Genomic DNA, 16,944 nt, shown 5'->3' with positions numbered 1-16,944 from the left:
TTGAATTTTCATATGTTTTCATAAGATTTCATAGGTTTTCATAAGCTGTAAGCCATAATCATCAAAATTCTAACAAATAAAGGCTTGAAATATCTCACTTTGCATGTAATGAGTCTATATAATATATTAGTTTCACCTTTTAAGTTGAATTACAGAAATAAATGAACTTTTGCACGATATTCAAATTTTTCGAGTTTCACCTGTACTGTAAGATCTTTTCGGAAATTAACAGACATTATAAACAGCATGAAGATTTACAGATCAACTTCTGTTGTTTCCCACAGATAAAATACCAACACACGGGTTTGGAACGACAGTAAATGATGACAGAATTTTTATTGAATTATTATTGAGTGAAGGAAAAGCATAGGCTGCTATTCAGATTTGCCAGGTAAAAAAATAAATAAAATAAAAAATAGAATTAAATAAATAAAACTGACAGCTGTGGGCAAATATAACAAAAACACCCCAAAATACAAAACTAAACAAATAATTATTATAATTTAAATTAAATTAATTAAATAATTTAAAACTTTTAGGGACCTTTTATTGTTTTTCACATTAAATTATACTTACAAAAATATTGTACACTAAAAGTACATGTATTGTTAAATATAAAATAAATCACTTAATCAAAAATTCTAAAGTAATTTATTAGATTTTACTTCTAAAAACTCACTGGAAAAAAAACAATGTCAAATGTACTTTTCTTTTGCAAGTTTTTACATGCAGATTTTTAAAGTTAAAATCTACTTAATGAAGTTAAGTAAAATTAACAAATGAAAACTGGCCAGTTAAAGTTTGTTGAGTAATTTCTACTTAGCAATACGCTGTTTCAAGCACATTTTACTCTGACAATATAACACTGAATAAAGCCATGTTTTTACAGTGTATGCTTTACTTAGATTAGAACATCTAGACATAGAACAAGTAAATAACATATCTAGTGTAGACAACATATCTACACAAACACAGAGAAATGAATACTTGCTACACAATAATGCTAACATCCGTCAGATAATTTGAGTGTGAATGTCATTTTAAGTAGAAAATAAACTCCAGATGTCACAAAACAGCAAGTTACTAAACAAAAGCAATGATAAAACAGTGTACATACAGCTGGAAAACAGTGGAGAAAAAAGCAATCTTATTAATTATTCATGATGGGAATACCAGTATCAGAAAGTTGAGTAGGTTTAACGTTGATATTTATGCATTAATTTCTACAAACTTACTAATATAGAATATACTTTGTTTTGTAAATTCTTGCCTGGGTTAAAAACGTATTCAGGTAGAGGTTTTTTTCTGCAGTGTTTCCTTCACCACAGAGTCATTTTTTATCAGTGCTGAGAGTTGATAATACATTTAAAGTCTCAGACGGATGATGTTTCCAGACCAGCGTCACTTCATACAGCGCAGACTCGCATCGAGAGCCCGCAGCTGTTTGAGAAAGCCTCGGTTCGGGAAGATCCAGCGGTGCTGTTTGACTGTTTTAATAGCGTCCAGTAGGGAAAGCCTCTGGTGTATCATGAGATAAGCCAGAACCAGAGAGGCCGAGCGACTCACTCCCACCGCACAGTGAACCAAAACACGTTCTGCAGCAAAGACCAGAGAACACAAACTGTGTGTAGCTTATAAAAATCAGCAAAAATATATGATTGCATTGATCATTTAGAGGCCTTATGTTGCAGGGCTGTAGTCAAGTCCACCTTTGTCGAGTCGAGACCGAGTCCAAAGAGGTTCGAGTCAAAGTCAAGACAGAGTCCAAACAGAGACAGAAAAAAAATAATCCTCTTCAAGACCACGTACGTAGCTATTGATCATTTATGTGATAGCATATCTTCTATTCTAAGATAGTCATTTTGCATTGATGATGTGCAGTAATGATTAAAAAGCATGTGCGGAGTAACAACGCTGTAGGATCAAATTAGGCCATTTCTATTTACTTTAGGTATAGCAATTTCATTAAAGTCACATAAAGCTGAAGTGCAACTTCACATTTTCAGGCTTTTTATTATAGTGTAACAATCACATTCTGGGCTGCCAATGAAAAATGTAACATACCGGTAATTAAGTTAAACAAAAAATGGACATGTTCCCATTTTTGAACTTATTACTTGTCCTAAAGAATCCATAGTACAAAGTAACCCAAATAATAAACCATAGGTGCATTTGCAATGCAATAAAATATAAATTAGCAGTAAACACGAACGCCTTCAGCTGTGTGTGTGTGTGTGTGTGTGTGTGCGCGCACAGACTGCCTTTCTAATAGGGTTGTACGATATGAGGAAATTCTGCGATGTGCGATAACAATGTTTTTTTTTGCAATGACGATGACTTGCGATAAATAAACAAATGAAAGTTTACAGCAGCAAAGTTACTTTATATTAATATTGTCTTTTTACTCACAAAGGTTTTATTGTACATACTTACAGTAACGAACGTAACGTTAGCTGACGTCAACTTGCTTCTTCACTTCACCGCGACCGCTGTGTGTGTGTGTGCACGCTCATGTGTGTGTTCGTTTTGTTTTGAAGGAGAAAAAAGCATATATTGCTGGACTCGGTCGAGACCAATTCGAACATTTGGCGACACCAATGACCAAGTCCGAGACAGTAGAAAAACGTCTCGAGTTCGGACTTGAATAATACAGCAAATATGATACAGTACACTCTAAAAAATGCTGGGTTGTTTCAACCCAAATTTGGGTCAAATATGGACAAACCCAAATTTTGGGTTTAAAATGTAATTTTAAATTTTAACCCAACTTTCACTTTCAACTGTAAAAAAATTTAATTACATTTTTAACCCAACATTTGGGTTTGTCCATATTTGACCCAAATTTGGGTTGAAACAACCCAGCATTTTTTAGAGTGTAGTCTTTACAGGGTAACGCATACAACTGCATCATCTTAGCTCGGTCAACCAGCAGAACTACATTTTCAGCATGTTTCTGTCTCAAGTAAACACAAGCTGAGGCTCAGCAGGTTTTACCTCCTGGAGAACCGAGAACCTCCTTGATATAATCCGCGCAGGGGTGGAAATACACCGACAGGTTGAACGATGGCGAATCTTCTGCTGCGACTCCGTAATACTCGACCTTTGACCCGTAGAACTGGTGGCTGCCCTGGCAGTGCATGTGTCCATGGGCGGCGTTCAGGACTCGAGTGATGCCCGACTTCCACAGACTGAACCGGTCATTGGCCACAGACCTGGAGGTCATAAACACACGCTGTTAAAATGTCAGACGCAGATCTCTAGGTAAATTCATGATGCCCGTAAAATCGAACTCATCGAGAGAACAAGTAGTAGAACTGACTTGGAGACATTCGTTTGGTGTGACTGCGGAAAAGGAGAAATTGTTGTTTGAGATTCACCCAAAAATACTGTCTTTGTTTTTTTTTTTATATTTTTGGGCATTATATGATTTTTGGGCACTATATGTGGATTGGATTTGAATGTGCAAAACCAAAAATTCTCACTGAGATACAAGAACAAACACAATATATATATATATATACACACACAATTTGAATATCGTGCAAAAGTTCATTTATTTCAGTAATTCAACTTAAAAGGTGAAACAAATATATTATATAGACTCATTACATGCAAAGTGAGATATTTCAAGCCTTTATTTGTTATAATTTTGATGATTATGGATTATGAAAACCTTTTCACAATATTCTAATTTTGAATTTGGGGTTATAAGCCATAATCATCAAAATTATAACAAATAAAGGCTTGAAATATCTCACTTTGCATGTAATGAGTCTATATAATATATTAGTTTCACCTTTTAAGTTGAATTACTGAAATAAATGAACTTTTGCACCATATTCTAATTTTTCGAGTTTCACCTGTATATATATATATATATATATATTAAATTAATTTTTATTTTTAATTTTAGTAAAGTTTTAGTAAATTTCTCGTGTGTTTTTGTCATTTTTATTAGTTATTGTTTTTTAATATGTCTACATGTATTTCAGTTTTAGTTATTTTAGTACATAATTGCCTGGTTTCACAGACAGGGCTTAGATTAAGCCAGAATTCGGCCTTAGTTCAATTAAGACATTCAAGTAGCTTTTAGCTCTTGCATTTTAGTCTGAGACTAGCTTAAGCCTTGTCTGTGAAACCGGGGGCAATTTAGACTAAATGAAAACGAGTAATGTTGGTTTGGCTTTCTTTATTTCATTTAAAGTAATGAAAGTGTTGTTAGTTTTATGTCCAGTTAACTATAATAACCCTGCGACTCACATATCACCCAGGAAAAGGTTGGGCCAGACTTCATCCGCATGATTTCCACTCCTCTTTCCTCCAAACAGGACTTTCTCCAGTTCCCTAATGGAGGGCGTTTCACAGACATCATCCATTACACAGACTCATCGTGGATCTGTGTGTGTGATATGAGCACGACTACACCCTCTGTGTCTCTCTGGTAAGATGTGCATGTCATATCTGCTGCTGTCCAGTATGAGTGTATCTGAAGTGACAGGAGCAGGTGCAGCTGCTAATCTAAAATTGAACCAAACTCTCTACCTAGCAACCATTTTAGCAATGCTCTAGTGTCCACCCTAGCAACTGAATAGCAACAACTACACCTTGGCATAATAACAGTGAGTTTTGCATGTACCAAACATATCAGGAAAACGACGGGGTGATTTAAATAAATAAATACAGGTAATTAAATTAAATTAATGAAACTCAAAGGGGTTCAGCTGACTGAAAATGTTGTGAGGGGCACATTAAGAAACTGCAGGATAGTGTAATTCCACATGTTGGCCAGAAGATGTCGCTGTGCGTGAAACCGGAAGTGACCTCATCTGCAGTATTTACACACACACACACACACTCACGAAACACACATCCACTGCTGTCAGATCGACTGCACCTCCAGCCGGGTCACGGCGCAATGATTTACCACAGATCTCCCGATAGAGCGACATTTAGGAGATTAATCGCAATTCGCAGTGAATAAATCTGATGTTTAACGTAAGTGAAGCGCGTAGGCTAAGCGCTAGCATGCTAACACACTCACATGCATCTGAAATATCCTCCTAATACTGTCATGATGTATTGTAATAGGCGTATGAACCCATTTTCAGGGTTATACTTGATTTTATTCTCTGTTTATTATTGCTGTGATAGTTTTATGGGTGGGGATAAGAAATGCTAGTCAAGACATTTGCATATATTAAGTGTCGCACTGCAAATTTGTGTCATTTGCTGATGTTTAAGATTGATGTTATATGCCTCGTTTACCGCAGACAGGTACTAGGTGTGCAGCTCACTAGGCGTTGTGTCACAGTCAGTGTTATCCTGGCAGGGCCAAAGGGTGGGATTGTACCTGTTTGGCAGGTACCGGTTACTTTCCTTATCAACAAGTTTTCCTGTGTCAGGTATTGATTAAAGTCCTCAGTGACGAGCTGAGAGACATAATTATACCTGAGGTACTTTATTAACAGACTCGTATTACTTCACTCTTGTTTTCTGATAACAGTATTATTTCTCTCTGCTGCTGAGGGGCGTGGTTAGTGAATGGGGCGTGGCGTCGTGTGGGTGTGGCTACCTGTTGGATTGACCTTGTTGAACGTGGTGTTTTTGAAGAAATAGTCGATGTGGAAAAATACATATTTTAAAAATTGACTAATTTTCCTTGGATGATTAGTAGATTAATCAGTCCTAAATGGAAGTGTGTTTTACAATTAGACTGTTTTTTCTATGTCGATCAGTCCTGTTTTAAAGAGGCATTTACATTAGAGGGGAGAACTTTAAAGTCCCCCTGTAGTCAATAATTGTATCCCTTAAAACTAATCTTTGATCATCTAAATGACATTTAAATATTTTCCCTTGAAAAAAAATCTACATGCCTTAAATTAGCTTGAATGTAACTCGACACCCTTGCCTCATTTAGTATACGTGGTTCAATGAATATGCAAATGAGCCCCGCCTCCACTCACTCACTCAGCTCAGAGATCCACTGGTTGACGATCACACGTTGATCTGATTGGTTACAAGGTCGTTTGTGACGTCAGAAACACCAGCGATTTCAAACCGTGTTTTTGAGACTGTCTTTGGTTCACTGCAGTTTTAAGCAGAAAATACTCAGCAATGCTGTCGACTTATGAATTTGCACATGGTTTGTCTTAAAGCAGATTAAAAACACAACATAGAAACATAAACAACATTAAAAGCTGGATTTTCACCACAGGGGGACTTAAAGTGAACTTTCAAGGGGTTTATTTCACAGCTAAAGCACAGCAAGATATTTTAAGCACTATTGCTAATATATTTATATATAAGACCAAAAATACCAAAAAAGTATCCCAAATGGCTTGTGCACTTTAAAAGTTCATGTCATGAACACAAATTATATGAATTACCTGTATGGCACTTTCCCAAGTTCCTCTCCAGTTGTGTGTGAGTATAAAGAAATAGTGTATCATTTTTTTCTGATGGCATTGAAGAAAGAATTGTTCAATATCAGCAACTGGTCAAAACAAAATCAATTTGATTGATAAAATAACACCAGAGTGAAGGTCATCTTCTGATATTTTGTTTAGTTTGATTTACTTGCTTATTTGTTTCGAATACACAAAGTAAAGCGTGATGCAGACATGCTCATATGCGTGATCTCTCTGTTCATCTCGTCACTGAGTTGCTTGTTTACTTCTGTCTTTTAGCTTCTTTCTCGTGAGAAACGGACTGGTAAAGTCACTGTGTCACGGTCATGCGACTGAAGACCAGCGCTGTGTTTCACTGTGTCAGTAGATCTGTTGCTGGTGTAATCAGGAAAAGAGGATGTGTCTTCACGTCTTTAGCCTGACGCCAGCACACACACGTCTCTGAGCGGGTTCATCGTGTTTCTCTTCCTGTGGTGTGTTAAATGAAACGGTTATGTTGGGTGTAAAGTGTGGGTTTTAGCAAGTCTGGGTGTGTTTCTAAGCATTTCGGATGTGTTGCTTCGGAGGAGAGTTAACACAGTCGTCCGGAGGGAAAAGACAGACTCGCAGAGTGTTTTCTGAGAGCTAATGAACCGAGATTCGGGAACAGAACAAGATGTTTTTAAACCGACTTCTAGGCCAGTGGATCTTGACCTTTTTGACTCCTGTTGTCCACTACAATATCTAGTTTCTGTACATTATGTTTCATGATTCCAGAAGTTTTCAGAGCTGGATATTTTTGTGTTTTTTATTTTTTAAGCAATGACTTTGCAAAACTTTTCTAGTCATTTGTTTTTTCCTAACGATTTTCTACCTGATAAAATTTTTATATCTTGGCTTAACTACAACAAATTCCTTTATTATTATTGTTTATTTCATTCATTTTATTAATTCCAGGTGTAGAAATCTCGCTTTTAAAATTAAACAAACTCATGTTAGTTTCTAAACGATCCTGAACTTTACAGAAAAAAATTAATATTGAGTGGGTGAATAAAAAAAACAATTTTTTTTAATTATTTATTATTTTAATGCTTGTTTTGTTTTATTTTAAAATATTTTACGTTTATAATTACCCCATGGTTGAGAATCACTGCTTTTAAAGTGCTGAAATTTAAATTTAAAATGCTTCTAAAGTGCACTGCTTTTAGTTTTAAGCAAATACATTTTTTTTTTTTTCTTCAATACTGAGTAATTGACCTATGACTTGTGAACGCAAAGATCTTTATGTAACTAATCATTTATGTTTCTCATAACTTATCTCAGGCTGCATTATAACTCTGTCCTAATTATGAGTATGATCAGAGATTGCGTACGTGGACGTGTTCACAACAAACAAAATAAATGAATAAAGATTAGTTTTTTAGTCGAAAAAGTTTCAGAGATCAAGCCAGTAAAATGGAATGATCCGATCTTCCCATCACAAATAACAGCGGGAATATGAAGCAATCTTGCAAAATGAATCAGTTTTCAATGCTAGCAGGGGCAATAACTCATAGTTCAAGACGTGTGTTGCCATCTGTGATCTTAGTCAACATTTGAAGTGGATCAAAAAAGGTCATCAAAGTAAGACAAGAACGAGTATTTCCCACAATTCATGTATAACTTTGAAAGGTTTTGATCCACTTTAAATGTTGACTACTGTATATCAGTGCAATCTATTCAAATGTGTCAATTTTCATCGATTTCATCACACAGTTTGTTGAACTCCAGCAGTTTGCATTTTGTGATTTGATTCTCTCCTTGTGCTTTTAAGAGGCAGTTTTTCACGTCCAGTCGTCTCTGGACAAACAGAGTCTGCTTGCTCAGACAGGCTTAATGAACGCGCTGGTTACAGGCCAGACACTCAAAGCTCAAGCCAAGAGGCACAGCTGGGATTCAGTTCTCTGTGCTGTGGACGTGGCCTGGTTTACCAGAGTATCGACATATGTGCTAGTCTACGTCTGGGTGTGGTGTGTAACTCCACAAAGATGAAAAACTGCCTTCAAATGTGACCCTGGATCACGAAACCAGTCATAAGTTGCACGGGTATATTTGTGGCAATTTCCAACAACAATACACTCACTGTATGGGTCAAAATTATCCATTTTTCTTTTATGCCAAAAATCATTAGGAAATTAAGTAAAGATATTTTGTAAATTTCCTACCAAAAAAAATCTTTTTGTGTGTGGATGCAGAACAATCGCCAACATAAATGGACAACTTTAGAGGCGATTTTCTTAATGTTTAGATTTTTTTTTGCACCCTCAGATTCCAGATTTTCAAATATTGTCCCATACATCAATTGAAAGCTTATTTATTCAGCTTTCGGATGATGCATAAATCTCAATTTCAAAAAATTGACCCTTGTGACTGGTTTTGTGGTCCGGGGTCACAAATGTGTTTGTTACTGACTTTTAATTGCCAAAAATACAATGTATGTGTCAAAATTATTGATTTTTCTTTTATGCCAAAACTCGTTAGGATATTAAGGAAAGATCATGTTCCATGAAGATATTTTGTAAATTTCCTACCATAAAAATATTAAAAATATATTTTTTGTGTGTGGATGCAGCACAATCGCGAACATAAATGGACAACTTTAGAGGCGATTTTCTAAATGTTTAGATTTTTTTGCACCCTCAGATTCCAGATTTTCAAATAGTTGTATTCAGCCAAATATTGTCCCATCCTAACAAACCATACATCAATGGAAAGCTTATTTATTCAGCTTTCATGTGATGCATCAAAAGTTGACCCTTGTGACTGGTTTTGTGGTCACAAATGTGTTTGTTACTGACTATCATGAATCACCTTGTTACTGACATGACTTTAAAAACAGCTGTTTCTGTGTTGTCCAGTGTCGGTGAGCATGCGTGAGCGAGAGATGGCCGGGAACGGCGGGCAGATCAGCGTTCGGCACTGGACGCCGAAGCACGTGGGCCGCTGGCTGCGTGAAGAGGGTTTCTGCGATTACGTGGACCTGCTGTGCAACAAACACCGCCTGGACGGCACCAGCCTGATGAGCCTGAGCGAGTACGACCTGCGCTCTCCTCCGCTGGAGCTCAAGGTCCTGGGAGACATTAAACGGCTGATGGTTTCTCTCAGGAAGCTTCAGAAGCAAAACGCTGACGTGTTGGAGGAGCTCGGGCTGTCGTACGACGGACACTCGCCCCAGAACAGTGCAGGTGCTGCTTCTGATTATGATCCTGTCTAGATTTGAGCTATTTGTGTGTTTTTTGTTGTTCAGGCAGAGTAATGGTGAGGCGTTTACATTTACTGTGCACCGCACTAATTTAAAGTCCCCTGTAGTCAATAATTTTATCCCTTAAAACTCACCAAAATGACATTTAAATGTTTTTTCCCTTGAAAAAATGTCATCATGCCTTAAAATAGCTTGAATGTAACTCGACACCCTTGCCTCATTTAGTATTCACGGTTCTATGAATATGCAAATGAGCCCCGCCTCCACTCATTCACTCAGCTGAGAGATCCACTCGTTGACGATCACACGTTGACCTTATTGGTTACAAGGTCGTTTGTGACGTCAGAAATAGGGATCGAGCACTCAATCAAGAAAATGATGATCGCCCTCACTTTAAAAAATATATTTGTTTTTTTTCTGATTGGTTAATGTGGCATTTGCGGCAGTTTCTGAGGTCTGATTTGTTAGCGTTAGAGAGCATGCCTAAAAATTAAACCACAAAATTAGCATAAAAATGGGCGTGTCTTTGATATTTAAATATCCTGTGTACTATTTTCCTATTTGAAATATGCCAAGTAAAGTCTGATACAGGTATAGTTTGTGTATTCGGTGTTGTTCAGGTGGAGTGGACTGGTTGTGTAACGGTGATTCTGCGCGGGATTGCGATGCCGTTCTGGACACGATGAACGGCGACCATTATCACCAGTACAACAACGGCAAATACAAGCAGCAGCCGCGGAGACTGGACCCGGAGTGCTGGAAAACCATCCTCAGCTCCGTCTACGTGGTCTTCGTCTTCGGCTTCACGTCGTTTGTCATGGTGATCGTCCACGAGCGAGTGCCGGACATGAGAATGTACCCGCCGCTGCCCGACATCTTCCTGGACAGGCGAGTGTGTGCTGGTGTGAAGCCTGTGGCTTTAATGCCACAGTTTTAGTTAGTTATTAGTCATTTAATAGACTTGTGTCTATAACACATGGACTCCTGCCATCACTAACAGGCAAAAGTTTGCAGTCGATAAGCGTTCGTCTCTTCTGCTCACCAAGGCTGCATTTATTTGATAAAAAATACAGTAAAATCAGTAATATTGTGAAATATTATTACTATTTAAAATAAGTGCTTTTTATGTTAGTGTATAGTAAACTGTAATTTATTACAGCGATCAAAGCTTAACTTTCAGTATCATTGCTCCATTTTTTTAAGTGTCACATGATCCTTCAGAAATCATTCTAATATGATGATTTGATGCTCAAGAAATATTATTATCAATGTTGAAAACATTGCTTAATAATTTTTTGGAAACCATGATAGATTTTTGTTCCTAGGATACTTAAATGAATTTTAAAGTTGCATAAAGCCAGCCAATCACATTGTAGTAATTGATTTAAGCTAGCATTTTTGTCAACAAAGTATGGAAGCTTGTTTCCGCCACAGAATGAAAAATAAAAAAGGTAATTGCGACTTTTTATCTCACAATTCTGACTTTATTTCTCAGAATTGCGAGATATAAAGTCAGAATTGCGTGATATAAAGTCAGAATTGCAAGATATAAGATATAAAGTCAGAATTGAGAGATATAAACTATTCTGAAAAGTTAGTCTTTTTTTTCCCCTTAGAATTGGCCTGATAACTCGCAATTGCGAGTTTATATCTCACAATTCTGAGAAAAGATGTCAGAATTTCGAGATAAAACTCGCAATTATGTGTTATAAAGTCAGAATTGCAAGATGTAAACTCGCAATTATGTGTTATAAAGTCAGAATTGTGAGATAAAAAGTCGCAATTCTGTCTTTTTTTCTCGCAATTGCGACTTTATTTCTCATAATTGCGACTTTATATCTCGCAATTGCAACTTTATTTCTCACAATTCTGACTTCATATCTCGCAATTGTGAGATAAAAAGTCGCAATTATTTGTATTTATTTTTTTATTCAGTGGCGGAAACAAGCTTCCATAATAATGTGCATCATATGGACGTATGAACCATTTTAAGACATTCATGCAAAGCATGTTCTAAAATGTAGGCAATATAATTATCCCTAGATTGTAAGGCAAGCAAGTTTGAATCTCTAAATGCACTGCAAAAAACATGATTTGCCAGCTCGAATAAAAAAAATGCACTTGGTTTTGATCATTTAATAAAATCGTTTATTTGCGTATATCTATATTTGTATAACATGCATAAGTTTCAGAGCTGCGTTCACTGTTCTCTATGATCAGCTGAAGCTCACGATGCTTCTGGGAAAATTCTGCTCTAACTATATTTAAATTATTGCATAAAATATTTTGAATCTACTTAAAGACAGAGGCTGTTCGTCTGATTCTGTGATTCCCAAACTGCAGGGGGTTCGTGAGTGGATGAAAAGCGAATCGTTTATTAAATCATACAAATGTAAAATTAACTTTATCCGGATCGTCATTAAAGCAATAAACCCCCCAAAAACGTGAGCTAAGCGTCGTTATAAGGCACGACCACCATTAACTGTCATCAGAGAACCGTGTTCTGCTACAATTGCATCTAAATCCCCTTTTTAAGCTAATTCAGGGGAAATGCATTAATGTTGAGACTAAGAAATATAGTTGTTGAACTGAGATCCTGTGAACCTGTGACACTCATTTGATGTTTGATTTCTTCCGCTGGCTGATGATGATTGAGGTTTATGGCAGGAAAAATAACCGTAACGGCTCTTATTTTGAGTTGTACCTGTTAGACTTTAAGGTTTGTGGTTTCCTGTTGATGATAACTTTCATACACCACAGGAGATGGTTAGAGGACACAGCTGAAGATGGGCATGAAAACACAAAATAGCATCTGTTTGGAAGAGGGTTTGTGTTTTCTCTTTCTGACCTTTCGCCTGGTTCTCTTCTCCCTACAGTGTACCCAGAATCCCCTGGGCTTTTGCGATGGCTGAGGCCTGTGGCGTGATCCTCTGCTCTATTTGGCTGCTAGTTCTGCTGCTACATAAACACAGGTAACACACATATTTGCATAAATACTTTCTTGTAATCCAGGTTAAAATGCACACGCTAGTGATGGGCGTTTTCAAAACCTTCACGAATAATTTGTTTCAAACCAGTGATTCTGCCAAAGTCACATGATTTCAGTAACCGAGGCTCATGAACCCATGAACCAGTGTCTATATGGTTTAAGTTTTATAAACGTGTAGATATTTTAATGACACATTTCGGTCTCTTGTTGGGCTTATTAACCTAAACAATTTAATAAAATAATACATATTATAAAGACACTTCAAAGTTAATGGTATTAAATTATTTGGTGATTGCATTTAATTTATTACACTTTAAAAAAAGGTGTTTTTAGGCATGTTTTCCCTGCATTTACACTGTTCTGACCAGCTTGTGGCGTTTCAAGCGCTTCAAAATCATTTTATGTGAATCAGTGAATCATTTTGCGAAGCATTGGTTCAGTTTATTCTAAAATCTTAATTTCTCCCATCACTAGTGTACGCTGTGTGATTGTCTACGTCTTAGACAATTGTCAGGCATCATAAAATAATTTTAATTTCAAGTATGTGGGGTTTTGGGTCCAAATAAAGAATTGGAACAAGTCGTTATGTTTCGGTACATTGTCTCCTGTAGAATAATATGCACCGAGGAATTGTACACAATAAATGTTGTGTTTTGAGAAAGTCCGTTTTAGAGACTTGAGCTCATTTCTCTTGAATCATGACGTTTACACGGACACCTTTTGGTTCAGTCGGAATGAAATCAATCCGAGCGTAGTGTTTACATGAACACTAATGAAGTGATCGGGTTGACGTGTGCGTTTATACGTCAAAAGCTTCAAATCGGAATTGATTTTTTGACATGCGCTGAATATACAGTTTCCCGCTATTTTTCTCCTACATTGGTTCTTTATTTGTTTTAAACAGCAGACTTAAAGGGGTGATGAACTGAGAAATCAAGCTTTTGACATCTAAGAGGTCATCAAATTATAAGAATATCCTGTAAATTTCAGAACTGAAAACGTCCTTGTTAGTCCAATAAAAGCTTTTATTGACACCAGCCTCAGCAAACGACTCGTTTTTCAAAGTGGGGAACTATGACGACAAAGAGGATAAAACACCACCCCCGCAGAAGATGATCAACGCCTACTTCAACACGGCCGGTTTAGCCCCGCCCACCGATTCGCGCATTACACGAAACTCATTATAATATGCAAAACTGTTATCCACTCACAGCAGTGGGCGTTTACTTCCAAGTCTTCAATGCGAGACGCCCATAAAAACCGAGCGTTTTTGAGCTAGGCTCAAAACTAGGGTCGAAAATAGCCTATTACTTATTCATTTTGATGTTTTTGAATGTTAAAACCAAGCGAACGTCATAAGTTGACCTCGGACAACAATATAAAACAATTTAAAAATCCAGTTCATGACCCCTTTAATATTTATCTGTCTCTGGTCATGATTTGGAGACGATGAGTGTATGAACCGTTGTGCCGCTGCTTATATTCCTCACACAGTAAAAATACCCAAAAAAACCAGTCGTGTGTGGACGAGAGTCTGAAACCAGCACTGGTGGGCCGTCGTCCTGCTCCACTTCACACACGCAGGGAAAGGAGGATTATAGAATGACGGGACACTCGTTTATATGACACTTTATTCGACAGGAACATCAGCTCGTCATACGTCATTACGCTGTGTCTACGTCAGTGCACATGCGCAGTCCTTTCAGTTTCGGTTTTCAATCTGATCAAGTGTTTACATGTTCTCTCGATCGGATTACAAAAGGAATAAACACCGCTTTCAATCGGATCGAGCTCAGTCAGATCGATTAAGGTGTTTACATGAAACATTTTCAGTCCGATCGAGCCGTCAATCCCATTATAAGGGTCCATGTAAACGCAGCCAGAGAACGACTGTTATCCCTGACCCACGTTCACGTGTGTGTTTGTTTCAGGTCGATCCTGTTGAGGCGCTTGTGTAGTCTGATGGGGACGGTCTTTATGCTGCGCTGCGTCACTATGTTTGTGACGTCTCTCTCTGTACCGGGTCAACACCTGCAGTGCACTGGGAAGGTACAGACACTTTATGATTTCATTAATTATTAGCTTTCCATCAGCGCTGAGGTCATGGGTTCAACTCCCAGTCATTGTGTGCATGTATATGATTAGATGTGTGTGTTTCTTGAATGCTACGTAAATCACTTTGGATGGAAGCACCTACCAAATGCATAAATGTGAATTGTGACGTTTCAAAGCAGCTTTACCGAAAAGGCTTTCGTCTACATTACGATTGATAGATGATGTGCTATTAGAGGTATTTCTGCAATGTACATTTACCAATCATGCAGTTCGCTAACAATGTGTTCATTTAAGGCAGAAACACTGAGCTCATTGAAGTAATCATTACCAGTTGTTTACAATATATGGAAATATATGGCATTGGTGCATGTGTAGATAAAAAAAAAAACTTTGCAAACTGCAAATATTGCAAGTTGCAAATTATTTGCAATACTTAAATATACAATTTTATACTGCAGATTCTATTTTGGCCGTATTACTTTCCATATAGAATAAAAATGGTAAGTAATACTGTGTTTAAGACTCAAAGTTGACCCTTTTGTTTGCGTGAATATACATATATATATATATATATAAAGAATTGTTTTTGCATTAGAAATGTGACATAACACATTTTTTTTCCTCCGTTATTATCATTTTTATTCTAATGACATCAAAAATAAGCATTAAACCGCACCAAAACAACAACAATTGCCATAATGTTAAAATACTGTACAATTTTCTGATTGTCTGAAACACTTAATCTTTAGTGTCCTTGTTACATATATACTTACTGTAGTAATAACATCAATTATGCATAATTACATGCAACTAACCCTAAACCAAAGCCCAACCCTATAATAAGTACATGTATAATTACACTAACAAGGGGCTTAAAATAAACTGCAAACTCAATTGAAAATGAAATAATTTCCCCAAATCTCTGTATTAGTATGATTCTTTCCGTATGTATTTATTCCTCTCTATCTCTCTCTCTGTCTCTCTATATATATATATATCTATCTCTATCTCTTTGTGTGTGTGTCAGATATACGGGGACATGTGGGCGAAGCTTCAGCGTGCGGTGGCCATATGGAGTGGGTTTGGCATGACCCTCACTGGAGTCCAGACGTGTGGAGATTACATGTTCAGCGGACACACCGTCGTTATCACCATGATCAACTTCTTCGTCACAGAATGTAAGTGAACACACACACACCTTTGAGTCTGAACATTTAAAAACAAGTCAAGTCACCTTTATTTATATAGTGCTTTATACACTTTTATAAATACAATAGAACTATACACAAAAATGCATAACAACCAGTAATAACCGTCGTTATCACAATTTCTTCGTCACAGAATGTAAGTGTGCACACACACACACACACACATACACTCACTCGCACACACACACACACACACACACACCCTTTGATGCCTGTTTGTTTTCTGAGGAGTAGGTGTGTGACGGTATTCATTTTCATATCACAATAATTACTGAAGCTTTTATTACGGAGGACTTGTTTGCTGTCCTCCTAACAGGTTTAGTAACTATTTTCATATAACAAAAAGACCTTTGATTCTGAACATCTGAGCAAGTCAAGTCGGCTTTATTTATAAAGCGCTTTACACATATATAAATACAATAGGACAAAACACAAAAATGTATAGCAAATGTTTCAAACAGATTAAAGTGCAAAAGAACTACAAAGAATAAGTTAACCGGCTGATAGAAAAATATTCCTAAAATGCTTCATTCTAAAAATCTAAAAATTCATAATAAGGAATTATTACCGTATTGTTCAGAATATAAGACGATGTTTTTGTCTTGGAAGTACACCTGAAAAGATGGGGTCGTATTATATCCGGGATCTAGATGTTTCCCCCAGGACTGATAAACACTGCGAAGTCATCGAACAACTCGCATTAAGCAGCCAAGACATACAGTGTGTTAGAGTGTAATGTTAGACGGTGACGAGCCCAAAAAGACAGTCTTAAAAATGTCTCCTCTCCACCAGTAAGCCTGTGTGTGTGTGTGTGTGTGTGGGCGATCTGGCGCAGTATGGCTGCCGTCGCATCATCCAGGAGGAGCTGCACACTGGTGGTGGTTGAGGAGATCTTCCTTCCATGTAAAGCGCTTTGAGTGCTGAGAAAAGCGCTATATAAATGTAACAAATTATTATTTATTTTTATTATAATTATTCAGTGTTTTGAAGTTTCCACGATAACGATACCGCTATGTTCATGATCACGATCATGTGTCTTTTGAGCTCTCTCTCTCTCTCTCTCTC

At 37.1% G+C, this 16,944-nt stretch overlaps 2 protein-coding genes and 1 long non-coding RNA gene across 3 annotated transcripts; 1 reads left to right on the top strand and 2 right to left on the bottom strand.

The window, feature by feature from the left end:
- Positions 1-973: 973 nt before the first annotated feature.
- On the bottom strand, positions 974-4,459 carry LOC130077165 (dual specificity protein phosphatase 13-like). Its single transcript, XM_056242309.1, has 3 exons — positions 4,261-4,459; positions 2,995-3,212; positions 974-1,595 (listed from the first exon to the last, which is right to left on the bottom strand). The coding sequence occupies exons 1-3, from the start codon at positions 4,374-4,376 to the stop codon at positions 1,402-1,404; spliced, it is 528 nt and encodes a 175-aa protein (XP_056098284.1). The 5' UTR covers positions 4,377-4,459; the 3' UTR covers positions 974-1,401.
- A 383-nt stretch (positions 4,460-4,842) lies between these two features.
- On the top strand, positions 4,843-15,863 carry LOC130077166 (sphingomyelin synthase-related protein 1-like). The gene is made up of 6 exons (XM_056242311.1): positions 4,843-4,995; positions 9,284-9,610; positions 10,248-10,515; positions 12,504-12,599; positions 14,548-14,665; positions 15,699-15,863. Exons 2-6 carry the CDS (start codon positions 9,295-9,297, stop codon positions 15,855-15,857), a joined length of 957 nt encoding a protein of 318 aa, XP_056098286.1. The 5' UTR covers positions 4,843-4,995; positions 9,284-9,294; the 3' UTR covers positions 15,858-15,863.
- Positions 13,572-14,005, bottom strand: LOC130077167 (uncharacterized). Its single transcript, XR_008805708.1, has 2 exons — positions 13,718-14,005; positions 13,572-13,655 (listed from the first exon to the last, which is right to left on the bottom strand). It is a non-coding gene; the product is annotated as an uncharacterized LOC130077167 (long non-coding RNA).
- Positions 15,864-16,944: the final 1,081 nt, after the last annotated feature.

Source organism: Rhinichthys klamathensis, unplaced genomic scaffold (genome assembly GCF_029890125.1).
Source record: "Rhinichthys klamathensis goyatoka isolate OS25496 unplaced genomic scaffold, OSU_Roscu_1.1 h1tg000721l_1, whole genome shotgun sequence".
Lineage (NCBI taxonomy): Eukaryota > Metazoa > Chordata > Actinopteri > Cypriniformes > Leuciscidae > Rhinichthys > Rhinichthys klamathensis.
This window is presented reverse-complemented; position numbering and strand designations above follow the sequence as displayed.